The following is a 27,361-nucleotide window of genomic DNA, read 5'->3' as shown; positions in this document are numbered from 1 at the left end:
TAAATATTTATGTTTAACCCTTTTTTTTTAAAACACCAGAGTCCTGTGGAAGTTTTTTGCTTTTACAATGCATGTACATGAGTTCAATTTAAGGCAACTGATGAGTCTCAACCCACCACACGCATTTTGTGAAAACTTTAATATATAATACAGAATACAACTCTTTTTTAGAACCAGACTTACTCTTAAAGATGTCCACATTTGTTTTTTCTTGATTTGTTGCTTTAGCAAATCAATTTTATTTCCCGTGAATATACGTCTAATTTTATTTTTATCTTCCCAATGGCTGACAACCACATAAAGCATCTTTGTCTGCAAGGGAAATACCATATTTCTAAAACAAGATCAGCAGTTGCTGTCAATTTTGTGTTTCAGTTGATGTGTTTAAAATGTTGATGCCACTGAAAGCGCTCCCTCTTTTATAAAACGCCTTGGAGCAAATCAGAGGTTTCTTATCAATGATTCTATTTTAAAGTAATTCAATTTAAACCAACTTTTTCTCATGACAGTTTTGCGCCTCCTACTCCGCTCATGAAAACACTTGTGTAATGTCTTGTGTTGCTCAGATCCAAAGGGGAAAAAACAACCCTGTTTTCTTTCATCAGACGTAGAAAAGTATGAGTTTTTAGAGCTTGCCTTAAAAGTATCACAGCCTCTGTATCAATTTTGATACTTTTTCTGTTTCTAATCCATCTCTCATGAGCACCCCGACACGTAAGAAGAGTGCAGTACTGAATCGCTGCAGGAGACCTTTCATCTATTTATTAATGCAGCATCGGCGTAATGTTAAAATTTTAAATCTGATATTTCCCAATTTTGCATAGTTTGATAAAAACTGATATAATTTTTGCCTTATAGCAGCTACCACTGCCAATGTGACCTAATGGTGTTACAATGACAGAGGCTTCAGAAGTCAAGTTGGCATAATGACATCATATTTGAAGACCCTTGCAGTGATTTAATGTCTCCACATCCACACAAGGAGGTTTATGAGGCCCTGTTATGTATGAATAGAGACGGTTTAGTAAATTGTCTTATGAAAGGAAAGAAAGCTCCATCAACAGGCCGTGGCACCGCCTGCTCGCCCAAACTCTTGACTTGCTCCTTACCGCCTCCCCGAGGAGGTCGTGATGAAAAGCCAAGTAAATCCACGAGGTGTCCTCCAGTGCGCTCACTCCTTCTCCCCCGACTGTGCCACTGTCACCACTCCGCCTTTCAGACAGCGTCTCCTCCAGCCCCGTCACTTTCCCTCTTATTGTTGCGCGTTTCAGGCCAACATGGGCGAAGTGTTGCTGCTTTGCGTCCGAGGAGCGTTGGACGGATCGAATAAAAGCGCACCGCGCCTTTGTTCCGGGTATCTTTTTAAATATTAACAAGTTGTCATGTCATCTCTGACTGGAAGGAGAGAGAGATCGGATAGAGGCGCACACTGGGTGAGTCGGATTTCTTCCTCATGAGCGCAATTTGTTCAGATTTATAAAAGACTGTTTATATGCTTTGTGAAGACTTTCATGGGAATAATACTGTTGTACTGCTAGGAAAGAGAGAAAAAACAAACATTTGGGTGTGGTTACAGTTGCCCCATGTCGATTGATATCTAATTCCCCACAACCACAGCCCCCCCACACACACGCACCCATCTCATGATGGTTTATTTCTCAGGGCTCACAAGTGCAGCATCACCGCGAGACCGTCGGGCTCCCTGCGAGCGTTAAAGGGAAAGTCCGCCAACTCCACCAGGAGCGTCCCGCTCCCGAGGGCGCCGGAGGGTCCGGCTGCGATAACCCGCCGCGGAGTATGTGCCAGAGAGCGGCCGCCGTGCCCTCCTACGGGTCCCTGCCCGGGTCGGTCGGGGACCGCATCAGGAGCGCGATGTGGTTCGGCGGCGGCTCCGCGTCGGCGAGTCCCGGCTCCGGGAGGTCCGACGGGAAAGTTGCGTGCTGCGAGAGGTGCTCGGCGACCCTCGTCGCTCTGAAGAAACAAGCCCTGAGCCTGGCTGTTCACCATCACTTCTCCTGCAAGGTCAGTGGTCTGTACCGCGCGACGCTCTGATGGAGCCGGCTCATGCACCGGACCGTAAACGAACCATAAACTACTCTGCTCTCTTTTAGGCTATGATTTATGCCCCCCACCCCCATAATTGTCAGAATGGTGATTTTGGACAAAATTGAAGTCAACACATCTCAGGAGTTCTCGGCAGGTGGTGGTATAGGGTCATGGTTGACAAAATCACATAAAATACAATGCATATATGGAACACAAATAAACATATTTCCCATATCTGCAACAAATGTGAACACATATAAGCAGACATGCAGCAATATGAATTCTAAAATAACGTTGGTCAATCAATTAAGCAGTTTCTCTTTAATCAGACATTTACGAAAGCAAAAAATGTAATACTTGCTACAGTATAGTAAGATGAATATCTTAAATATGAATACAAATTATTTTGATGTTTTTAGATTTAAAATATTTCCCCCCAGACATTTTCCAGAACCCGCGCCCCCCCCCCCAAAGAAAAAAAATTCCTATATTCATCAAGAAAAAAAAAATATGAATAATGAAATGAGTCACCAAACGTGTTTTCAAAACTGCACTTACACATTTCCTGACAGTACATGTTCATGACAGTAAAAACGGCACATCCTCCCGTGTCGTGCTTTCTGCGAGAGGAATGCCCCCGCAGTTCTGCAACCATCTGTACATTTGTCACCACCGATCATCCGTCAAGCACACTCCAATCGACTAAGTAAACCAGTGCCATTCCTGCGTGAGCGGTTTCAAATGGGCATGAATATTTCATCTCAACATGCCTGTGTCATCGCCACAGTCCTCCCCACAGAGGGGAGGCTATTTATGTTTGTCCTCCTGAGTGGGACGGGGCACTGTCGGCGTCGTGTTTTTTAGAGAGAGAGAGAGACCGCAGTCCCGAACAGCAGAGAGATGGTAGCCTGTGGCCGCAGACGTGGTCAGTGGAAATCGGATGAGTCAGTCGAGCTCCTTTCAGGGTTATTGATCTGAGAATGTTTTTTCTCAAAAGCATCGTGGCTCTGTAATGTCATCTTTTAAAAGGGCTTGCAATCCAGCTGAGATGGAATCTTATTGCTATGGCATAATTCTTTCTCTATATATCATTCATCAATTCTCTTTATAAGATGCAAGGTACCTGAAACTGAGGATGTAGAGTAAGGAGAATATCAGGACACACTTGTGGCTAATTATTCTATGGAAGACGTAAACGTAGTCCCTGATGTTTCAGCACTTTGGGAGCTTGAATGACTTTGATTTTGTATAATAGTTGAGAGCTCCTGTAGTACCCCTCTGGGGGTATATGGGTCGGCTGGCAGGATGGATGGGAGGGGCTGGGGGATGAGTGAGTACAGTGGATGCTGGTATGGGGGTCAAGGGCAGACCGAACAGGGTGTGACACGAGACGGTTTTTCGGGAGATCCGTACGTCTGGGAGCTCAGATGTCAACAAAAGCCGTCTGATTTGAACAATTTCAAACCAGACAAGTTTTTTTAATAAAATTGCCTTATCTTCAATCTGCGCTTTTATCCAAAACAACTTACAACTGAGGGACCACCAAGCTTTCAGTACAGCAGGAGATCTTGATGTAATGAGTGCTAAATCTGTTTTTCGATGAGACAAAGTGGATGTGATCGGGTAACGACTTGCACAGTGTAGGCATGTTCGATTGTTAGTAGAGTACATGGATGAAAATGGTCTCTAACCGTAACACATCATGATTCGCAGGACACGACTCAACATGATGACACGATAACACTGAATGCCTGCCGAGCCCTAATTCACAGAACAACACTCTGCCCTGTTTTCTCGTTTATACAAACGTTTTGTAGTATTTTGTCTCATTGCCAAGGAGCAATATACATATAACTTTTAATATCTAAATATCAGTTGAGACAAAAAAATGCTTCTGTAACTATTACTGAATGCTGATGTAATTTTCCACATTTTTATGGCTGACAACGGGTTCATGATTCATGTCATGTTTCGCTTGCTTTAACGGGGCAGTAGGTTCACTTTGTGCTTACTGCATTCATAAGGATGACATGGGTGGTAATAATACTACTGCCGTCATGGTTACCACCGTGATCACTGCGCCTAGAGCCGAGATTGCCGGCAGTGCCTGCCCACGATTCGATTTCCATATGCTCAATGATCATTCGTGCAATTCTCAAGACAGATATCAATGCAAATTAGCTTTGTTATTGTGTTATTTCACTAGAAGCTCATATACTGGATCTATGTTCTTATGATGTGTTGCCAGACCAGTGTAAACTACGCAGGAATAAAATAAAAAAGGTCAGATTCCAGTTTTTGAGTGTAAAATTATGTCTGCTGCCTTCTCCTCTGATTCTGCAGGACTCAAGTGACCTGTCGGCGTATCTCAATGACAACCTTCGTGTCCACAGTCGGTTCTCCCCCGCCGACTCCAGGGACAGAGAGAGGGAGCAGCAGGGCCAGTGTGCTGCCTGTGGTACAAACATGAACCTGCTCAAACGCGAGGCCGTCCACCTGGCTCTGAGCCGGGGTCAGCCGTTAGCCAAGCCTCCCTTCGCGCCCAGCCTTAGCACTGGCACACTGCCGGGACCGAGCGAGACAAAGCGCTGGGACAGGGCTCGGAGGGAAGCCGACGCGGCTGCGCTTCAGCCACCCACCCGAACCTGCAGTCCGCACACGCCGCAGAGCCCCAGGACTCCGCAGAGGACCCCTCAAACTCTCCGACGGAGGGGGCCCAAGCTCCCCAACCCTGATATGGACCGATGGGTAGAGCAGCAGCAGCAGCAGCAGCAGTTCGCCGGTTGTAAATCTGTGTCAAATACTGATGGTGTCACCATCTACCCTTACAATCAGGTACCCCTAAAAGCTTTCTCTTACCAATAAATCACACATAACACATCCCCTTGTGAGCGCCCCCCTTTTCAACGAGCTCCATGGGTAAAGTACGTCCTTATGGGCACGTGTGTGTCAGCCAGGCTATGATTTATAGTGCCTAATCAGAGCCTATTTAGATCCCATGGCTGAGGACGTTGTTTAAAAGTACTTTTGCTAATGGAATGGAATTGGGTCATGATTTAACCCCATCATAAAAGCCGGCAAGTCAAAATGCACTCGTGATCAATAGGGGGACGGTCATATTTAACAGGGTGGCTGACGATATGCATTACTGTGATGGAAGCCACAGCAGAGGCTGCTCTCCAGTCCCTAATGAAAAATCGTATAAAATCATATTGTTTTGTATGATGTTGTTCTTCTTTTTACTCCTGTTCCTTGAGGTCAAAAGGAAAATCTAACCATTCCATCTTTGATGTACTCTTTGTCCCATGACCCGGCTGCTAAAATATTCATACACATCACAACGAACCATTTGTTAAACCACTTCCCTGGTCAGAATCATTTCAGTCAGAGTATAGCCACTGTAATTCAGTATAGCTGCTTCGTCAAGATTTGGATTTCTCCATGTGCTGTAAAATGCTGTGTAAGAGTGATACAAGAGCTCTAAACATCAGCCTATCTTGTGACTGTGCTACGTACAGTAGTAACCATACCCAACAGTAGTGTAAACACTAAGGAAATTTGCAAAGTTTTAAAATAAAGATAGCCCTGTTCACGTTAATACACCCACGCATGGAAGCTTAGCCAGGCTATAGGTTAACGTAAACATCTCCGTCCTGATCCATATTTTGTTACGTTAGTTAGCCAAATACACAAATCCATTATGGTCAGTCCACGTCTTAAAACGTTTTCTTCTTGTAACAGGAAATCCTTGAAAGTCTTCTAAACTATAGGTCACTTGTACTACACTCCCTAGGACCCCACGAGCAGCATACTGGACCTTTGTTGTCACGGTTACATGTATACTACATCACTTATAGCTTCCCTTTTTGCTCCCGTCATACATTATTTGGCCACTAGAGGCCACCTTACACTAAAACGAAAGAATGAGTTGTAATAATCCGCTTCCACAGAGGACTGTTGTTTTTTGTACAGGACAGTCTCAAAATAATGTTCAAAAATCCTGAACATTAAAGGATAGGCAATCCTATGCCTTGCTCGTCCGACCTTCTAAGTCGCATAAACAGCCTAACATTATCTTAGAATCAATTGAGTCCAATCATACATTTTCCCCCATCGTATCAAATCATACTAATTAGCAATACACTGCCCTTTTATGTTTTATGTCTTCCACATGAAACGGAAAGTGGGAAACAATAAATCTGCCAGAGAGAGCGTCTTCATCCGGCTCATGGAGCTTCCGTTAGCATAATTAACTTGCCGATAAAAATCTGTGGACGGTCGCCAGCGAGGAATGAAAAGCTGGCTTTTGTCTATTTCTGTCTGAAATCAAGGACAAAGTTGTTTCAAAATCTTCTGTGCAAGGCATTGCAACAGTTACGGGGGGGGGGGGGGGGACCTTAGCTAATGGTCATTTGGACTGGAACGGCCTTGAGAGCAACACTGTAATTAACCTGTTGTTCTTAATCGACTCGTCTAATCAAATTTCAACATCACAATGCATCAGTTATTAAGATAAAACTGTCTGGGTTGTGCGAGGAAAGAATTTAGCCAGGCACGTCCAGTGTGAGGGCAGATCGATACAGGTTAATGCAGCTGAGGTGAATTAGTAAGAGAGAAGTGGAAGCGGAGAGGAGTGAGGAGACAAAAAGAAGGGTGGAGAAACACTGGATAGGCAGAAGAAGAGAAAGGGAAATTAAGTGTTTAAAATGGCAGGCAGGAAAAAATATGGATGAAAAAAAGACAGAACTCAAGAGCAAATGCAGAGAGGAATCAGAACGGGGAGGTAGAGAATGTGAAGATAAAAAAAGGTTATGACAGAAGATATGAGTCAAGGAAGAAAAGAGCTGCGGGGAAGAATCTATACATTATGACCTATTATTACCTTTGGACACAGTATTAACTTCACCTTACAAACAAGTCTCCTTACAAACTACGACTGCGGTTCCCCTACTGTGGCACAAATTGGCATCATTGGATGTTATTATCCAGGAGGAAAAAAACAAAAACTGATCTGACGTTATCATGGCCTGAAAAACGGCTGAGACATTGATGAGACGTGGAGCTTGAGAGCAGTGCAGAAGAACACAGTGACACAAATACAGTATGTTGGCTCTGGGGCCCTGCAGCGAGGTTTGATGACCTCATGTTGAGGAGCAGCAGATGCATGCTGCACACACACACACACACACACACACACACACACACACACACACACACACACACACACACACACACACACACACACACACACACACACACACACACACACACACACACACACACACACACACACACACACACACACACACACACACACACTATGAATGAGTGCAAAACACGTGTGTTTGTGTGCCAGTATGTGTACGCCACCTCCTTAACTCTGAGTCATGCTTTAAACTCAGAGCAGCCACTGCCATCAGAAACGATTCCTCACAGCTAGCCCGCGCAGTAATATGACTTAATGGTGCACGTTTAACCCAGTGTGCTCCGAGCCGAGATGCCCCACTTAGACAGGCGCACCCGACGTTTCTCCTCCTGAGTAATTCCCATGATAATAGCCCCTTTTGGAGGGCCTGCTGGAGTGCAATTACACATTTTGGATTTTTTTTTTAATGAGCTCTCTCTCTGCAGGCTGCAGATGGTGCAAACCTGGCCTCTGGTGACGCGGGGACTCTACAGACGAGCTCCAAGATCCCTCACATCTCCAGAGTGGTGACCATCGCCAACACTGCTGCAATGTCCTTTTTGGCGAGGTAAATCTATGAAGTAAAACAGCAAATGCGTGTAAAAAACTTTTGGCTTTATCTGCAGCCTGTCTGTCCCGGTTACATCATAAGTTTCAGTGGCGTGTCATGCTGGCGGATCTCCCCTCTTCCCTGCAGGGCAGCCGAAAAGCTCAGCCTGACATTGAGGAAAAAGGGCCAGGCTTCAGATCCAGCTCCGGCACATTTCTCCACCTGCTTCAGGGACATCATCCAGAAAAACCCACCACCCGTCCCCTCCTGCCTGCTCCAAGCTGCCACCAGAACCAAAGACTCACCCAATGTTGGCAAGGTAGGTGTTGGGGCTTCAAATTCCACTAGACTGAGAGTAGATATAGATGTCGATGGTTATAAAGTCGGTAAGTCTCCGCAGCTACTTGATTTCAATTAACTAAGATGAATTAAACATTGTCAAACTAAATTCAAGCACTCCTTAAACAATACTGATTTGCTAAAGGTCATTTTCAAACGAATGGAAAGGCAGAGTTTAGACACGTCAACCATGATCAGATCTCTCCACTTCTTCAACAGCGTTTCTGTATCAAACCTGACGTCTTAAACTGAAGGCTAATATTTCATCCCAAAACAGATTTCATAGTAACTGATGATCGTTTGTCATACGGTCACGTTGAGAAACGAAACGTATTCATTTATCGTTTGCCTTATTGGCGACCAAAGTGGAGCCCTTCAGCCATTAGCTTTGCTCACAAAGGTCAGCAAAGCTTGGGCTCAAAGTTCAACTAATTCAAACCCTTGACTTTGCAGCACATCAAATATATCGGACCAGCACGGCTGCAAGGAGAACAAAATATTTGATGAACATGAATTCAATTGATGAACATGTTGTGTTGCCCGGGCCACTTTACATCTTATATTGCCACGTGCAAATCAGTGGAATAGGTCTGGGCTGGAGAATAAACTACATCCTCACGCACAAGTAGCCACCACCTTGGAAGTGTTCTCACCACCCATGACGTGGAGTAAAGACATCACAGCCAATTTGGAGGAGATCCTATATCACTCCTCCTTCCACGATACACTATAATCTGGTGCTAATGTCTCTGTCTTGTTCGTCCACCCCCCTCCTCTCCCTCTGGGAGAAACTGGGGGAGATCAATATGGCCGCCTGCCCTCCCCTCGTCTCATCATAGATGGACTCTTGGGTTTAGTCTAGAGTTACAGATAGGGGCTCAGATAGACCCCACCGCCGGCCCACACCTGCACCGAGCACTCAGCTCTGTATGCCTCTGCGTGTAGGAATATATGCGCGTGTGTGTGTGTGTGTGAGAGAGTGGAGGAGGATTTTCTCTGCCTTTAAATTGGCCTCCTGAATAATTTAACCCTCATAAATAGAGTTCGACACATGTTCAATAGGGTTGCGTAAGAAATGGAAATTATGAGGAAGGGGAGAGGGGGAAAAAATCTGTTACAGACACTGTACACTTATCGTGTGGCAGATGGAATATGGCTGTCGGGTGATGCCATGATGTCATGCGGTCCTGCAGTGTTTCGACTGCGTGTGCAGACCTGAATCCTGATTATGAATAACTTTTTAAAATTGGCTTACATACCGTAATACAGCTTATTGTCTTTTTGTGAGCTAACTGTTGTCTTGTCTTCCTGCAGACTTAAGACCTATATGAGCCTTGATAAATGGCTGTCAGAGTCAGGGTGTAACTTGATTTAAGACCTTAAAGCCTTCTTAAGGACCTTAAACTCTGGAGCTTCCTGTAGAGAACTGCATTAAGGAATTAATGTCATGACATGTAGAAATTTATAGCAGGGGGGTTGTGCATCACCATGCAGTTGTAAGTGCATGTTTCTGCAATCACTGGATCAACTGGCTGTCTACTGCAGTCTAAAGAAAAATTTTGTATTTCAATAAAACATAATTTTTGTATTTGCACAAATCAGTTGATGGTTAAACCCCCCCCCCCAGATGTGCCAGATGTGTTAAAGAATACAGCACACCATCATTGGCTCATCGCCCCTAATGCTCAAATTAACCCATTTTTTTCCAGTTTACTTGTTATGCCAAGGCTTCCCCTTTTTGATCGAAGGTTTTCTCTCAACTACATTCATAAAATAATTGCCTTGCATGGACAAGCAGCAGGGGCTCAAAGCGGAAGTCTGACCATTAGTTCCCTCTTTCATACAGACATCAGGTAGGTTTTAGAGTAAAAACTTATGCTATTGAACTGCTTTTAAAAGCGGTGTATTAATAGAAGTAAAATGAACTTCAGCTGACATAACACGGAGCTTTAAATGACAAAGTTGAAGATTTTGCGGCATATAGTCTGTACAACAGTATATCGCAGGGGTTTCTGCGTCCTCAGATGTCGGGATGCAAAGACCGCGATGGCGGAATTTGATACAAAGATATTTTTGAACTCATTCCTTTTTCATAAGTTTCTGTATCCCCTCTGGTGTTTATTTTCAGAAGGTAAAGCTACATTCGGGACGCTCTTTCTCCTGAAAACGCTTACATAAGTGTTACTCATAACAACAGAGGCACCTACTCATGCCTTGGATTTAATTAATAAATGAATTTTCTGAGTAGTTTGAAATATTTAGTAATTTCCTGCATGTATACTGTATGAAGGCTACGTTTAGACTACGTTAAATGGTAGCGCTCACTCTCGGGGTCGCTAGCTGTCAACTAGTGACTTAGCATTAGTTCATAGACTGGATATAAAAATGGACGTAGTCACCGGCTCCGGAAAATTTGCCTGAATCCTGTATGCTCTGGGATCACCAGCAGAGGGCGACTCACTGGTCACAAAAAAGTCTGTTTCTATAGAAGTCTATGAGAAAATGGCTCCACTTCTCACTAGACCTAAAACATCAGTAAACATTATCCTGAGGAGCGTATGGTTCAATCTCTAGATTCAAATCTTCAACCAATAAGTTTACCCTAATTCAAAATGTCTCTGGGTAGTAAGTAGTTTATTGTCAATCTCATATAGTTCCCTGTTTTCCTCTGGTATACAGGTCAAAGTCATCGTGAGGGTGAGTCCGATACTGTCGGGGGGCCGAGGCCAACCACCTGTTCTCCAGATCGACCCATCCAAGAAACGAGTCACCATAATCGAACCAGTCAGCAGAGGCCAACCATCCACGGCAATGATACGAGGCAGGGGCGACACGAATCTTCTGAGGACATTCAATTTTGATGCTGCCTATCCTCAAGAGTCAGGCCAGGTTTGGTTCTTCATCCTGATTCCAAATGTGGTTTCACATTACTGATCACAATACTGATCTATCTTGATGGATTTGTTTTACATCGACAGTTACTTGATGGTGTAAAGTCTGTGTAGCGTATTCTGTTTTCTCGTGTATTCAAAATGCACTTTCCCCCCTCTATACAGTTTGTCTTTTAGTTTGTTCTCTCGGTCTGATGACCTGAAAACTGATAGGGCCTCGATAGCCACCACAATTACGCAGTCCATCAATTATATTCATCCTTCTCCGAGCTCTGCTTACAGTATCTGAGCCCCAGGGAATGGACAGGATCAGCATGCATCCCTCCCTCTGCTTTCAGCTATTTCATTTCATTGGATGGTCTTTTTTCCGTTGTGGAGATGAATCTCAAGATGCTTGCGGTCCTTTGTTCTTTCTGACCAGGCCGAGGTGTGTGCTGGCGTCTTGGCTGACGTCATCCGCTGTGTGCTCAGTGGCAGCGATGGATGCGTTCTGGGTTTGGGCTGTGCTGATGTGGGTGAGTAATCGGTCACTGAGAGGGGCCATGGGTTAAAGTCTCAAGATGGGAGTGGGATGCTTTTATCTATGCTCAGTGGCCAATCCCTCCCCCACCCACCTCCTCCTGCACCTCCGTCCCACTCCTATCATTCACTCTTACATTATCACTTAAACTTCATGTCCCCATTTAGCTCCAGCCTGCTCTCTTGCACCATTTGTCCTTTTTTCTGTCCTCCTTTTTTCAACAGTGGTGCCATCGGCTCTTTCCTTTTACGTCATTAATCTTTCACCTGTTACTTTGTAAATAAAAGCCTATCCATTAATTATACAATACAGGTGCTTAAAAAAAACCTGCCTGATGAGCAAACTGTGGTGAAAGAAGAAAAAAACAGATTTTATTTTGCTGAAGCACTGAGCGGACTGTGAACAAAATGGACTGTAATTCGTTGCTATTAGAGAGATGGAACCTTGCACTTAGCATCAGTGAAGGGGTTTTATACATTTGCCTCACACACACACACGCACACGCGCACACACACGGTCAGGACAGGGTCTCCTTGGAGCTGCTTTTTTTTCACATGACGCCACTCTCCGTAAATCTGATTGAATTAGTTGGCTGATACAGACTACATGTGGCCCACAGCCAGGGGATATCAATCTCCTCCACAGAATACTATTCTCTGAATAACGGCAGGCAGCTCGGCCTTAAATAGGAGTAAACCAATTCTCTTATCCTCATTCAATTAGAGTTTGGATAAGACAAAAGGATATAACATTACTCAAAACGAATGTGGGGCAAAAGTGCAACGGGAGATACAGCATGGCACTAATCCATAAGAACATTTGTTTGTGGGTATGTTTCTGTATATCTGCTCAATCTTCACTTGTGCATTGTTGAATGTCTATGTAATGTATTTGTAAGTGTGTGTGTGTGTGTGTGTGTGTGTGTGTGTGTGTGTGTGTGTATTGAATATACCCAGAGTGGAAATCACAAATTTTCCTCTGTCAGTATTTGTCTACTCCCAATGTGAAACACAGCTGTTGTCCCTGCTAACAGAAAGACATGTGCTGTGTTATCAGACGCTTGCTTTTCCCCTGCCATTAATATAATGCATGGGAGGCACACACTATCACCCCTCAGGCGCCACTGCCACAATGCATTATGACAATGAGAAGACAAAAACTGTGTTTCCCACCTATGACCACGCCAATTGTATTTGCTCAAACACATGGCCATGTTGGAGGTTCAGCTGCGGATACTGATATAACCCCAGATATTTGCAGATACTGCAGATGTTGCAACCCCCCACCCCTGTTTTTTTAATCTAATGAATTCTGGCCAGGGTGCAAACAGTCAGCACACAAATCCCAATAAAACATGAATAGCATGCAGTTCTTTCATTTACTTTTTGTACAGATGGCAAAAAAAAAGAAGGTGCAACATAGCAATAAGTGAGCTTCACAGGTTCTAGTAGGAAGACTTGATACCACAGGACTGAGCCAACCAAGCTGCTTTAACGCATATTTACTATAAAGCCTGGACATAAGCCTGGTATCAAATCTGAACTAGCTGTTATTAAGAATAAAATTAATTCATAGAGTGGTTTACGTTTGGCCAGGTCACATGGAGTGTGGTGTAAAATAATCTGTTAGCTGAGGAGGAAAACACCAGCTAACAATACATTATTTTGCTGAATGAGGCAATTAGAATTACCCTCCTGTACCTCTCAAAGAGTATTAGTGCAAATCTATCATGTGCTAAGGAGCTTTGTTGTGCTCCATCACCATATTCCTAAAACAACTCATGCATTTTTTCATATTAGTGTGATATTTGGATAAAGTCACTCTCAAATTCAAATCATATAAATAAATTGGGTTACAAACTGTGTATACTTTGATGGGGTGCACGTTTTTATGCGCCAGCATGTACGTCCTGTAAATGTACTTTATGAGTGTGTACTGTGTGTACAGTATGTAGCATGGATACCTATATTTGCACTGTTGTGTGCCTCAGGCTCCTGGTCCAGCACGGTGGGGAGTGATGAGAGCATCCAGAATCTCGGGCTCATTCCCTGTGCCATCTCCTGGCTGTACAGTGCCATCGAGCGGCGGCGAGAGAAGACCTGGACCGATCTGATTGTATCAGTGTCTGCCGTCGAGCTCTGCAGTGGAGATGAAGACACGCTCAGAGATCTGTTGGGGGAGGTCGTCCCCTCAGTTGGCAATGCCCAGGATAGCCCTAGAGCACGTATTAAACTCCAAGAAGATCCTGTCTATGGCATACAAGTACGATGAAAAACTGTTTCTATTAGAAGACAAGGAGCTTGTTAAATAAATAGGTGGTTGTACTATGTTTCTAATAGAAGAACACAAGGGCTCATGGACAAAAAATGGTGTACTAAAAAAAAATCAGTGGACAAAAAGAATTGCCCATTAATTTTCAGTAAGTGGCAGTGATCTCAATGATATTGCCTTTGATTTCCTTCTTCTCCAGTGGTCAGGTGATAGATTTTAAGGTTTGTCTTTAGACATGGAGTGATTAATGTTAGTTTTTAATTAGGAGTCAGTTTGTACAATGGTCTACACCCTATGAGAAGATAATGCTGGCAGTGAGTGAAGACTATTAGATTGCAAAAAGATTACATCTGATTAGATTATGAATGAGTAGCTCTCTCCTCCCTCGCACTGTGTTTTGCCAGCTGCAAGGCGGTACCTGATTTGTGTAGGTGTGCTCTTCTCGTTATTTCCAAACCTTCTGTTATTGGGATGAAGTACAATATATAACAATAATAACAAACTAAGTAAGTAACTAACTAAACAATTCTTTAAATGTATTTAAATCATTTGGCATCTGATCTGCATCAAAACATAATGATAGGCAAAAGTTGAATTCTGCCCCAAAAAATCAAATAGTTTTCATTGAAATGGTTAAGGAGAAAATTATATCCACATTAGATTTTAAAATCATCTTCTCGCTTCCTTCCAGCTACGCAACCACAACCGGGTGAAGGCCCCCACCGCTGAGCGAGCGGCTTCCCTCCTGGACGCGGCCATTGCAGCGCGTCGGCACAGTGACTTCATCACATACCTGTCCCACACCTCCATAATGTTCTTCACTCTCCATGTCCAGCCCCCACGTACAGACAACAGTACCATTGGCAAAGGTTGTAATGATATATTCATGTCCCAGCAGCATTTTATATTTGTCCTTGAGTTACTTTCTGTTTAATATACTGTATATTATAATTCACATGCTCCATTTTTGCATATTTGAAAACATGCAAAACATTTTGTGTTTTCCTCTCGTCTCTATCCTTAGGTTCACGTGGCCCCACTAAGTTGACCATAATAGATGTGTGTAGTGGTATGAGGAGCATGAGCAAAAATAAACCTCCTCATTCTGAACTGGGCCCTGTCGTCTTGTCACTACTAAGTGGACACAAAACCACCCCCAACAAGTAAGACAGTTACTTCAAAACAGTTATGGTTGAAACATTCTCAGACATTGGTGAAGTCAACTCCATATTGACAGTGAGGATTAAGTTGATTCTTATTGTTGGTCTTGTAACTTGGTTTTCATAAATAGTCCAAATTTTGCCTGTAAACCAATTTAATACTGGCTCAGATTAAAGCACTATAATAGCAACTACATCAACATTGGCAGAAGATTAAAAGTGATTGATCCATCATTTGAGTTAATGTGTGGACATTTTCACTGTATCTGCACAGGGGTAGTAAGTTGACTATGCTTCTTCGAGAGTCCTTGGGTCATACAAATTGCCACACCACAGTGATGGCTGAAGTTGATGATTCACTGGCACACCTTCAAGAGACCTTATCCACCATCCAGCTGGCGTCTCGCATTCGCAGAACACAGAAAAGGACGAAGGTACTGTGCATGTCCTTTATTGTCTCTTCACCAACATAACACCTTTTATTGGCATCATAGCATGGAAAAAAAAAATCACAATTTATTCATCAATTTATGCTTTAGGTGGTCCTGATCTAGATATAAAACTATAATTCATCTTTATTTTGCAGCAATCCACCTCATGCTCTCCTTGTGGGAGGAGTTTAACTAGAGAAAAGAAAGGGCCTCTCTCTTTCTCCCTGCGGGCTTTCCACTCCACCGATGAGGTAGATGTTGACAGTCATCCTTTCAGTCTTCGTGGTGAACTAGATGAGCATTCCAGTAGTGACCAGTCCTGTGACACAGTCATCCAAATAGACTCAGATGGCTTCTTCCAGTCTAAAGCAGCCCCAAGACTGACACAACCTGAATTTGTGCCTATTATACCTTCTTTGCATCCCAACAAGGCTGACTTGGATGACCCAGAGTTTACCTCTCTCCTCCAAGAGCTTCTGAGAATTCCCCAGCATCAGGGAGAGAAGAAGGAAGAAACTGTTCAAGAACATGTGGAAATGCTAAAAGCAGATATGAAGCCACCAGAGAGGGATTGTCTGAAATGTGAAACATTTGCTGAACTTCAAGAGCGTTTAGGCTGTATTGATGGAAGTGAGTTGATAATGGACGTGCTGAAGTCTTCCTCAAAAGGCCCTTCTGTTAACCACGTTACAACCAAATCACAACCCCAGAAAGAAGCTGGGAAGCAGACAAACTCAAAATCATCAGAAGCGCCACAGACATTGAATCAGGGGTTAGGCTGCAGTCAGGCCTGTGATGGAGAAAAGCAAACAGACGGAGACAGTTTTCAGAGAGAGGATTCAGGTCTCTATGACTGTGAGGAGTGCAGTGGAACCAGCTCCAGTGAGGAACTCCTGAATCAAACTCTCAGTCTGAACATGACCTGTCGCTCTGAGCTTCCCAACACTGGAACTCTTAAATCAAATGATAAGCTCCCTTCTCAGCACTGCAATGTGGATGCTCAGGGTAATGCTTTCACCAATTCCGTTGCACTTCAGCCTACAGGAAAACAGAGTCCTGAAACTGGTGACTGGTTCAAACCAGACAAAAGGACCTCACCAGTAGGCAAAAGCTCCCCCATATCTCCTCCCTCCTCCTGCTCCTCTTCACACTCCCTGGCTACCAGTGTTATACATGGGGATGGCTTACTTAATTGCCCTACAGGAGATGTTAAGGAAATGAAGGCCACAATCACAGTGACTGTTCAGCAGCCACTGGACCTAAAGGGTCAAGATGAACTTGTCTTCTCTATGGTAGAGGAGGTGACCATCAGTGGAGCACTGAACAGAGGGAGAACAGGTGGAAACATTATTTGTATTAGAGACACTGCCCATTCACAGGCACATGCTCAGGACACTGCTAGCTCCCAACCAATCAGGATAATCAGCAATGTCAGTGAAGAATCTGTAGCTGCAGGTTCCTTCAATACAACCAAAAGTTCTGTTGTTCAGCCTGTTGCCACAGAGCCTAGCGCGGAAAAGCCCCAGAATCTATTCAGAAGGGAAAGAAGGTTCTTGCCTTCATTTATTAACCCCATGTTGATTAATACAGATGTGGACTGTGATTTGGATGGTGGTAAAGTAAAAGAAAGTCCTTTTGTTAGTGATACTAACAAAGGAGTCAAGTCAGGTCCTCAGCTTAAAAGAAATACTGTTGAATCTCCAGAAGATTGGAATACTCTTGAGAAGAGGAGTGGAGCTTTTGCCTCTGAGACACATGTCAAAAAGCATGATGAGGTATGTCACTCGCCTTGTAGTAATATTTCTTATGACTTGATAGTCTTGGAAGATTCAGCTTTCTGCGATGAAACTGCAGAGAACAAAACGTGTGGAAAGAGACCAAGAAATACAGACAGGAGACACCCCAGAGACAAGGAACATGTTTATTCCACTAACACGAAAGGGTGCTCAGAGGGGGGAGAAATCACCTGCAAACAAGTTGGAAATGCGCCCAGGAGAATTGGTGTTACACCTGGTTGCCAAGAAACTGCCCCTGCTTCCTGTAAAACAGGTAGTTTGCCTAGAGGCTGGCAAAATGCCAACTACCAGGACCGTCACATGGCAGACAACCACATAGACCCAAGGGGGGTGATATCATCCACCCCATGTAGCCCAGGGGTAACTCTGGAGAGGAGGCAGGGGAGACAGAGCACCCCAGTGAACCACAGCCTTCACTTTGCCTCTCCTTGGAAATATGGACCAGAGTATAAACAGGAAGCAAGCAGCACTTCCAGAAAGGGTGTTGGATCTTTGCTTGAAACCTCAAGTCTAAGAATGAGACATGATGATATAAGTGGCAGGCCCCAGTCACCCATTGAGAACAGCGGCAGGCTTTTCAGTGCCAAATTGGAGCAGCTGGCTAGCAGGACAAATTCCCTTGGGAGAACCCCAAGAGACTTCCCAACTCTGAATAGAGGCAGTAGCTGCACCTCAATGAGCTCTAAGGGGAGCTCCAAGGGAAGTAATGAAGGCGCTTGTAGGGGAGCTTATAAAGACAATAAGGAGGGACATTGTACTTTACCAAGGGCTAGTAGGAGCCCCAGGAAGAATCATCGGTCTGACCACAGTCATCACTTTTCTTCTGAAAAACCTGGAACTCAATCAGCCAAGCATACCCATCACAAGCTCTCTGCTGTTGGGAAACTCAAGATAGCTACACCCAAAGTCCGTCGACTGTCTGCCCCCAGCGTCAAGAACCTCAGTCTGACCCATAAAGGCATACGTCAGTCCACCAATCGCAGTGCCAGTCTTTCCCCAGACAATAAAACTGTTAGCTTTGAACAGACATCCTCCTTTTTCTCTTCTTCCCCTCCACGGTCTTTTCAATCCATCAGTCGGACTCCTAGCCAGAGTTCTACCTGCTCATCCACAAAATCTGCCATCCAGGGATTTGTCAATGGTCGCATCTCAGACCTACTTAAGGAAAGGGCCTCCAGCCCAACTTTAGGAGGAGTGGACCAAATGACCACTCTTCCCTCGCCTTACAGTCAGATGACTGATCCCCGCACACCTGATCACCTGAGTGGGCACGCGAGTGATACCACCAGTGTGTTGAGTGGTGATTTGCCACCCGCAATGGGGAAGACTTCCCTGTATTTCTCTAACAGGAACAGTATGGTGAGCAGTGGTTATGACAGCATGGTGAGGGACTGTGAAACCACAGGCAGCAGCGCCTCAAACAGAGATTCTGTCAGTGACAGGAGCAGCTCGCACCTTAGTGTGGCTCGCAGCTGCCGATCATCTCGGAGGAAAGGCAGCACAGGTAAAAAGACTGGAATAACTGGCCTATTATGAACTAAACTCATCTGTTTCTTTCTCCTTTAATCATTGTGTGTGGATGGTGTTTTGGGGATCGCTCTGCTAGTCTAAAATAAAATAATAATTCCAAAAGATGTTCATTGAGCATTTTCAGACCTAGTTTCATTACTTGCATTTAAAGGCTTATTGTATAGGAGGTCACATCATAAATAAATGAACCCAATGACTGCACTTATTAATGGATTTGGCTTATACATTGGATTAAAATGATGGGTGTGTGCATACTCACAACACTTGCTAATGGTATTATTCACAGATTTTTAAAAGCCTTTGTGTGTAAAGCATGTTTAACCGTGATGGTACTGCCAATGGAGCAGAAAAAAATTAAGCAAAGCTTTTACTGGATGAGGATATGAATTAAAAGTCCCCAAACAATCTCCCGGTAATTGGTTGAATTCATTCTCTCTACTTCATTTAATCATAAATGTTCCCTTACTTAATAAACTCATCTATATTCAAGCTGTACATGCGTGTTAGAATTAAAACACATTCTTAATTTCTAAAGATCTCTGTAATATAAAACCTTCTCTGTTTTTTCCAGCAGTTAATCCAGAAACACTCATCATAAAACCATGTGCCCTGTCTTGACTTAAATGAATAATATTCTGGCCCTGGCAAGCTGCATGTTCCCTCAGGCAAACAGTTCCTGAAGTGCACATAAGGGCACTCAGGGACACAAGCCTTATTTTTTCATTTATTTAAGTTTATTCTGACTGTGAAGCATGATGTTTTCAAGTGTAGACTGTATCAGCGCAAGACTACTCCCAGGTTTGGCAATGTTGTAGATGCATGAGAACCACAAGTAGGCTTATTCAATTGTAAAAATATGACCTCAGAAATAAATCACCATTATATTACATCTACAGTGTGTTGCTGAAGACAAGTTGATGGCAATTCAACTAAAGTATAATACAAACTTTAAATATAGTTACTGTATGTAGGGTATCTTTTCGGATGTAAGAATATCTCAACCGTTTCACTTTTAAATATGCAGCAGAATGTTTCACGAGGGAAAATAGAAAAAAAACTAACTGCGCTTTCTGTCTCACCATACTCTAGGTACTCACCAGCGTTGTCCTTCCCAAGAAACAGCCGTGTCCCTGAGACGCTCGGCTAGTGGTCTGCGGTCTCACTGGGCGGATCGGGGAATCCCAGAGGCCTACGAGATCAAGGTCTATGAGATCGACAATGTACAAAGGATGCAGAAAAGAGCAGGTGCTGGCAAACAGGTGCTGGGTTTATTTAGATTTTTTGGGGGAGGTTAAAGGGCATTGCCTAATATATGACCTTTACCAACCTCAGCCAGCGACCCATGGAAATGCTGGTTGATCAAATCTCTTTCCAACCTTTTCTAGGGTCTCGTAAGTCCCTTTCTTCACATGGGCATCAGGTTTGGAAAGCAGCCCTAAAAAGTCTTATCACAATATATTTTTCCCCTTCTTGACGATGCCTTATTCTCAGAATTATGGCAAATATGATTATGAGTCATGCAAGCTTTGTACTTTTTGTTACCAAATAGTTTCAGTTTTACATGCGCTCTTCTTCTAAACAAACAAAACTGAAATTACCCCTCCTGGATTTGCCTTTGTAGCTAACTACATAGGGCTTTAGTTCAGGCGAAACTTCCAGGCTAACCAAACAAGCCTAATAGCTTAATTGTAAGGCACTTACAGTATCTGAAGCACATGAAGCAAGGATGGTTATTGTTGCAAATGTGAATGCCAAAAAACATGACCTTACATTTCATTGCAAATTCTATGTGACTACCATGTAAGTATTTAGATTAGACAAGGTAACACTTTGCCTTACTGAAAAATCATATACACACAAGCTCCAGTAGTGGTTTCAAGTGTGCATGTTTGTTCACTTGGATTAAATATGTGGTTGGGGAAGTGATCGATTTCACACTGTCACATCGCCCTTGAGGAAGGCACAACTACTGCAGTGACCACAAAGAAAAACTGTGGCCTAACTGCTACTGTAAACAACGTGCTCAGAGAATTCACCCTGGGTAAGTAAAGGTTAAGTTAAAGATTTCACCTTGAACGAAGAGCTTAAATGTGCTCGCACACAGGGTCGGGTGCATATGGTGATGTCATGTCCCCATGACGAGAGGTCTGGTCTCGTGAGACCATTCCCTGCCTCCACCAGTCTCAGACATGGCAACTTTGATACAATTTTAATGACCACATGGGGGAAATTGGGTCAATGCTGCAGCTGAGAACAAAGAACACTGGGAGTAAAACTAACACAACACACTGTAGGTAAAAGACGACAGAACATTTGGGAGAAAATAAAACATTAAGCAAATATTGAATTCAGAGTATCTTAACATTATTTCTTTTATTTCATTAAACGTAATGGGAGGGCGTGTGGCGGGTTAATTTGAGGTAAAATATTAGTAATACCACAGAACTTCATACTTAATATTTGAGGCATTCTAATGTATTCCCCCGCTTAAAAATGGTTCCTTCTGTGTAATAAGGTTGATATGATCAGAAATTAGGATTTTAATTAGGAACCTACAGACATGTCTTGTTTCACTCCCCAGAGGTGTCGTTTGTGCTTTCACATGATGTTAACGTAGTGGGGGTGTGTGTGGAGAGACATAACGAAAGGGGGTCACTATGTCAATCCAACGTCTAAAGTGTATTCGTGTTTGTGTGTATTGATGTACAACAGAGGTTTTTAAAACTGAGGCAGGAAGGGCAAGTAGTTGAATGGGAGGTGAGGAGGGTCAGGTGTATGAGCCAGTGATCTGAAAACAATGGGAAATTGGTTAATGTAGTTTGGCTCGCTGCTTTGGTTTTTGGCTTAATTGAGAATCAGCTCAAACTCACAATTCAGTAAAATCTGAACCCAAAGCCACCATCCATACACATATAGATTAAATTTGCCGTCCAAGGATTAACTCATGTTCACTGTTCAGAAATGTTAATAAATAACCTTAATTTCATTTAATGAAAATTAAGTGTTCTTTAGTACCAAAGTAATCCAGTGATGTCTTGTCTGTACATTCACTGCAGCAATGAAAACAGCGACTAAATAATGCTAATAAATAATTCTCCATACTGTTCTGGAGGTGGGATTACTTACTAGTCTGGGTCTGGGTAAAATTTCAATACTAGTTAAATATTTAAAAGTACTACATTTTTAAAAAATCCTGTCACACTACTTAAGAGATGAATTCAGACAGCTTGTGTATATCTGTTAGTCTGGGTAATGTCTGTAGATTGGAGCTAACTGGTTTGCAGATGAAAGAAATATTTTGTGCTATCTGAACAAAAATTAAAGTGATGAAATGTGTGTATATATGCGTTTTTTTTTTCAGGGCCCAGCGTGCTTCAGTGCCAAACTGAAGTTTTTGGAGCACCGACAGCAGAGGATCTCAGAGGTCCGAGCCAAATACGACAACCTGAGCAGAGAGCTGAAGCGGGCCAAACACAACCTCACGCTGGAGCCTGGCAAATGGAACCAAGAGTGTCAGTGAAAATATTTGTTCTATGAAGAAGTAAACACATTAAATAATATTTTTCTACTCCTGAAAATTCACAGTAGTGCTTTACAGTTCCTTTGGAGACTGTTACAGATGTTTCTCAGGAATAGAATGTAAAAGAATCACAAGTTATCTCAATAAGGGCTGAAAATAATGATCATTATTAATGATTTTTAAATTAATTCTATCAAATAAAACAGCAAAACAATGCATATCACTTTTTCTTAGAACCCAGAGTAACATGTTTAATAATACTCTGTAAACAAAGATACTGAATCAACCAGGATTTATGACAGAGAACAGCAACAGAACACTGGAAACAGAGTCTGGCTGGCATGTTTGCTTGAAATGAAATGAGTAATAGTAATAATAGTAATTTCAACGATGAGCTTGTAGTATCACAGAATTTTCACAGGGGGCAGCATCCTGCCATCACTGGGGCTATATCCTGTTTATGACAATTTATCATTAGTGTAAAGCAAGTCTCATTATATCAGGGACTTCAGATATCAATAATTTGGGTAGTTTCATGCCAAAGCAGCATATACATTTCTAATTCTGATGAATCCCAGCATCCTGTGCATTGTTTGTTGTGGTAGCTGGCAGAGAACAAGTCCCGTCACACCCTGCAGTTACACTATGGCTAGTTTGGGCTCTATGCATTAATATAACTCTCCATTAACCTCCCTTTAATATTCCCTATAAAATGACCTAACACAGCAATGCATCAGTTGATATGCCTTGCATCACAATCTGCTTCAGTATTACCTCACTGTCCCTCTTCAGTTGACCTGTGGCAGACGTTCGAGGTGGACTCCCTGGAGCACCTGGAGGCCCTTGAGGTGGTGACCGCCCGACTGGAGAACAGGGTCGACCGCTGCAAGGCCAACGTCATGATGGTCACCTGCTTCGACGTCGCCACCAGGAGACGGCACAAGAAGAGGCGGCGAAAAGCGCAAGAGCGCAGAGCCTTCGAGGGAACCTGAGTTAGAACGGCGAAGAGTTGAGACATGTTTCACTGAGGCCTCTTGTTTTCCTCAAACTCGTCTAATGTGGCACTGAAATCTGCTCTGAACACACTGTCTTAACTTTACACTCACTTTGTGTTTTCAACTACACCATTACCTCTGATAGCTACCTGTAAATTAACCCAATGCTACAGATAGGAGTCATATAATGAATTCCTTCCCAAGGGGGGAGGTCAAAGATCCTAGCGGGAGTTCTTCACTTAAAAAGGGCTGACACTTGTACAGCAGTACAAAGCAATTTGTAACCATTTTTAGACTCACTTGCACATCAGACGGTGTAAAAGATTCACACTAAGTAGCTTTAAAAGTACTTTTTTTTACAGTAAACATTGAAGTGCCAGTTTAACTCAGTGCAGCATCTAATGCGAACAAAACATTCTAGTGCTAACTAAAGGAAAAAAGTTACCTTTCCTCTTCTTGTTAAGAATCTGCTGAGCAGTGATAAATCAGACGACTCACTTTGGTTCTTAGATCTTTGTTGTTTTGAAAGGCTCCCTTTGGGTTTGATATTGTACAGACAATACACTCTGGTCATTAAGGCCCCAACGTTATGCACTTTGTTAAATATTGTTAAGTCTGTCTTCTCATTTCACTCAGGCAGTTTCTGGGAACATTTTATGCATATATGTACCTCAGTGTCTTCATACTATGGATCTCCACTACACACTAACACACTGGATCAGAAATAATCAGAAGACAGTTCACTGCACTACATTTATCTGTGATCTTTGTTTTCTTTTAGTTTCTTATATTGATATTTCCACTGATTTAATGATCAAACTGAGTAATTAACTTATGATTTTTTTTTATAAGCCAACGTGTGTCATTTGAACATGAATTCATGTTTTGCAACAAAACTTTAATCTGTCTCAGACTAAAGAAATTAGTTAGTCTGCCTTAAAGGTTGTTCTTGTTGTTGTTGTTTCAAAGGGTGAACCATACTAACCTTATGCCATTTTGTAGATTGTGAAGATGAAAACAATTGTGAAAATAAAGCTGTATTCTAAATTGTTAGAAAATAATGTAAAAAAAATGCTCGTTACATTAAATATCAGCAGGAATCAAAGCAGTTTCTTTTTAAGCTGTGACTGAGCTGTCTGAGTGAAGGATTCAAGTTCCTCGAAGTTACTGCCAACAGAGACGCTGTTGTGATTCACCCCCCTTGCTTCAGAAGACGTGGTCTGTGATCAATAAACTGCTAAAATGCATTAGTGAAGATTGGGGGGGCCAAATAAAAAATGTGTCTTCTACTCTCTCAGTCTAATGGAGGAGTAATTACATTGAAAGGTATAACGTCATCGTGTCCGAAGCGCCGGGTGGCTTTGAACCCATCACAACCTCTGAACCAATCAGAGAGTAGGAGGCTGATGCATAGCAATCAATAGAAAATGCAAGGTTTCCTACCTCGATCAATAGATTTAAGCATGCAGGGAAGACATACGCACTGGATGGTTTGTTTTGTGGATCAGATTAATCAGCATGTTGCACGTTACTGTTAAAAGGATGAGCACAGCGCACATTTCTCTGCACCTGTGTTTGTAGACACTGCTGACTGTGCGTCCTTTCATGTTGCAAAAATTAAAAGTTGCAATGGAGTGACCGCTCACGCTTCCATTACATTTTATGTTTGTCTGAATGTAGCGATCAGAGCGTGCATTTGGTTTGTTTGTTTGCGTGCATTGGTTGTGTATTTGAGGGTGAGTGTGCGAAGAGAGAGTGGGAACTCACCAGTTGTATTGTGATGCAATATAACAACAGCAGCAGCATGACGGTTCACGTCGTCAAGAGCAAGTGCATTGAGAGCCAGCAGAGTTCAGCCCTGAAGCGACCCAATTATAAAGTCAGACTCATTACACACATACACATATATACAAACACACACACATACACGCACGCATAGCACCTACACCTCCCTTCCTTCCCTGACTTGGCCTTTCCTCTCTTTCCGCTCCACTTCCTGATTTCTTTAGCCTCATTCTAAGTTCCTGTGCGTGTGCTCAGATTTATAAAAGAGAGAATGGGGATGAAAAGACAAACAAACACAAGTACTTCTGCTAAAAGTCTGCAGAATGTTCGTGGGCCGTTCAAAACTGAATAATGCATATGAATAGATTTTAAGAATGAAGAGCTGAAAAATTGTTTCTCCTTATTCGGAGGTGTATGTATTCTTCTGGAAACACAAATCGAACTTGCCTCAGCTAGTTCCAACATTTGAAAAGCTATGTTAGGATGAAGGTGTGGGTATTGCATGTCGATTACACAAGTCAACAATTGTTCCATTTATGTGTACATTTTCTGAGAATAAAGCAAGAAAATCGACCCTGAGTGAATTTCTAAATAACATTTATGATAGAATAGTGCACATCAGGCAGCACCTAACACTGAACACACAAAGCTTGATGTTGACTCCCGCCGACCCTCAACATTGACCCACACATGGCTGGAGCCAATCCCAGTTAACATTAGGCAAGAGGCGGGGTTCACCCTGGACAGGTCGCCAGTCTATCGCAGGGCCACATACAGAGACAAACAACCATTCACTCTCACATTCACACCTACGGTCAATTTAGAGTCTCCAATGAACCTAACCCCATTCTGCATGTCTTTGGACTGTGGGAAGAAGCCGGAGAACCCAGAACCTTCTTGCTGTGAGGCAAAAGTGCTAAACACTTAACCACCGTGCAGCCCCTCAACATCGACCCATTCGAGTGAAATCCCAGGGTCAGACCTAGAACACACTGTTTCACCTCAGTCTGCTCTCCCACTTGGTTATTAAAATCTGTATTTTAAGTAACTGGTTTAGATATGTCTGTGCCCACTGGTATTTTCCTGAATTTTAGACATGTCACTGTTCACCACATTGTTAACGAAGCCTTCTCTATCTGTGATTACCTTCTGTGGCCCCTGCACCAGCAGCATGAATAATCTCTCTTCTTAGAAACATCTCAGAAAAGGTCACCTGTACTTTAATCTCTTCCAGACTCGTCTGTTGCAATGCTCTCTATTCTGTTATCAGCTGAAACTTACAAAGATGCAAAACGCCGCCGTAAACGCCGTTGACGTATACTGAGGGAAACCTTGATGCTCTTCACTGGCTTCCTGTATGTTTTAGGATAGACTAGGGTTGGGCGATATGGCCCAGAATCTTATCAAGATACATTTTTTTTTATATTAGACGATATCAATAGTTATCACGATAAATGTCACTTCTGAGTGAAACTTGTGGTTTTAAACTCACAAAACAAATCTCTTCACCATGCTGGCACAATGAATAAGCAATATATTGATATATATGTATTGGACTTTTGATATATTGCAATCAATGACATTTATATTACAATGATTACCATTATTGCTTTATCGCCGAGCCCTAGAATTAACCTGAAGATTTGAAGATTTTGCAGGGCCGTCAATCTCGTGCTTACTGCCAACTCCCCAGAAGCCTGTTCGCTGCTTGAGATCCTGTGGCAGGTTCCTGTGCTAATGGTTCCTGGATCCAGACTTGTAATTCAAAGGTGACCTTTGCTGTCCGGGCCCTTCACCCGTGGAACCTCCTGCTAGGAAATCTGAAGACAAGCACATTCAGTGTCCGCCTCCAAATCTCTTAAAACTAATTTCTATATCATATGACTTTTTCTTATCTGTCGCAATTTGCTGTGATTATTTAGTCCTATTTGGCAAAGGAACAACAAAGAAAAAAATGGAAATAAAATAATTAAGTTATTAATGGGCAAACTTTATTTTCAAAAACTGTATCACTTTGCGAGCCTACATTATGTATAGATTTAGGATAGCCCTCCATATGACCATCCAAATGACGATATATAAAAAATATACATAACACTACACACAGGAACAACAACACTATTACATTATCAGTTCATTTCAATGCGATGTAAATACATGGACTGGGGAATAATGTGTTTGTGTTTAATACAGTTTTAACAGGTAATATTAGTTTCTGGGATTTACTGAAAAACTGTTACAACTAATCAAATGATGTTCTTCAAGCCTTCATATCTCAAAAAGCACTCTACTACTTGTTGTGCTGTGTGAGAAACTGTACCACTGTCAATATGATGACTGAG

General features: G+C 42.8%; 1 protein-coding gene and 1 long non-coding RNA gene across 6 annotated transcripts in view; one reads left to right on the top strand and one right to left on the bottom strand.

The window, feature by feature from the left end:
* The first annotated feature begins 1,176 nt into the window (after nucleotides 1–1,176).
* LOC118290143 (kinesin-like protein KIF26B) lies at nucleotides 1,177–25,592 on the top strand. 4 transcript variants are annotated; one of them, XM_035617583.2, is made up of 15 exons: nucleotides 1,177–1,433; nucleotides 1,663–2,022; nucleotides 4,390–4,881; nucleotides 7,678–7,799; nucleotides 7,929–8,100; nucleotides 10,800–11,009; nucleotides 11,433–11,526; nucleotides 13,522–13,793; nucleotides 14,494–14,671; nucleotides 14,827–14,965; nucleotides 15,237–15,396; nucleotides 15,549–18,693; nucleotides 19,809–19,978; nucleotides 22,081–22,231; nucleotides 23,032–25,592. In XM_035617583.2, the coding sequence occupies exons 1-15, from the start codon at nucleotides 1,383–1,385 to the stop codon at nucleotides 23,229–23,231; spliced, it is 5,916 nt and encodes a 1,971-aa protein (XP_035473476.1). In that variant the 5' UTR covers nucleotides 1,177–1,382; the 3' UTR covers nucleotides 23,232–25,592. The 4 variants fall into 4 exon arrangements, with proteins under 4 accessions (XP_035473476.1, XP_035473481.1, XP_035473478.1 ...); XM_035617588.2 differs by having other exon boundaries at nucleotides 19,809–19,964; nucleotides 23,032–23,169; XM_035617585.2 differs by having other exon boundaries at nucleotides 19,809–19,964; nucleotides 22,081–22,260; nucleotides 23,032–23,160.
* LOC118290151 overlaps nucleotides 11,140–27,361 on the bottom strand; it is a 34,461-nt gene continuing 18,239 nt past the window's right edge. The window contains exons 4-9 of one of the 2 annotated variants that reach the window (XR_004786348.2): nucleotides 25,002–25,092; nucleotides 23,014–23,227; nucleotides 20,790–22,210; nucleotides 19,817–19,908; nucleotides 13,495–13,669; nucleotides 11,140–11,517 (exon numbers count right to left, since the gene is read on the bottom strand). This is a non-coding gene — a long non-coding RNA (uncharacterized LOC118290151). The remainder of the gene's footprint in view (nucleotides 11,518–13,494; nucleotides 13,670–19,816; nucleotides 19,909–20,789; nucleotides 22,211–23,013; nucleotides 23,228–25,001; nucleotides 25,093–27,361) is intronic. The other variant, XR_007030069.1, reaches the window with a different exon arrangement.

Source organism: Scophthalmus maximus, chromosome 18 (genome assembly GCF_022379125.1).
Source record: "Scophthalmus maximus strain ysfricsl-2021 chromosome 18, ASM2237912v1, whole genome shotgun sequence".
In the NCBI taxonomy this organism is placed as follows: Eukaryota; Metazoa; Chordata; class Actinopteri; order Pleuronectiformes; family Scophthalmidae; genus Scophthalmus; species Scophthalmus maximus.
The sequence above is the reverse complement of the archived record's forward strand: the minus strand, read 5'-3'. Positions and strand labels throughout refer to the sequence as shown.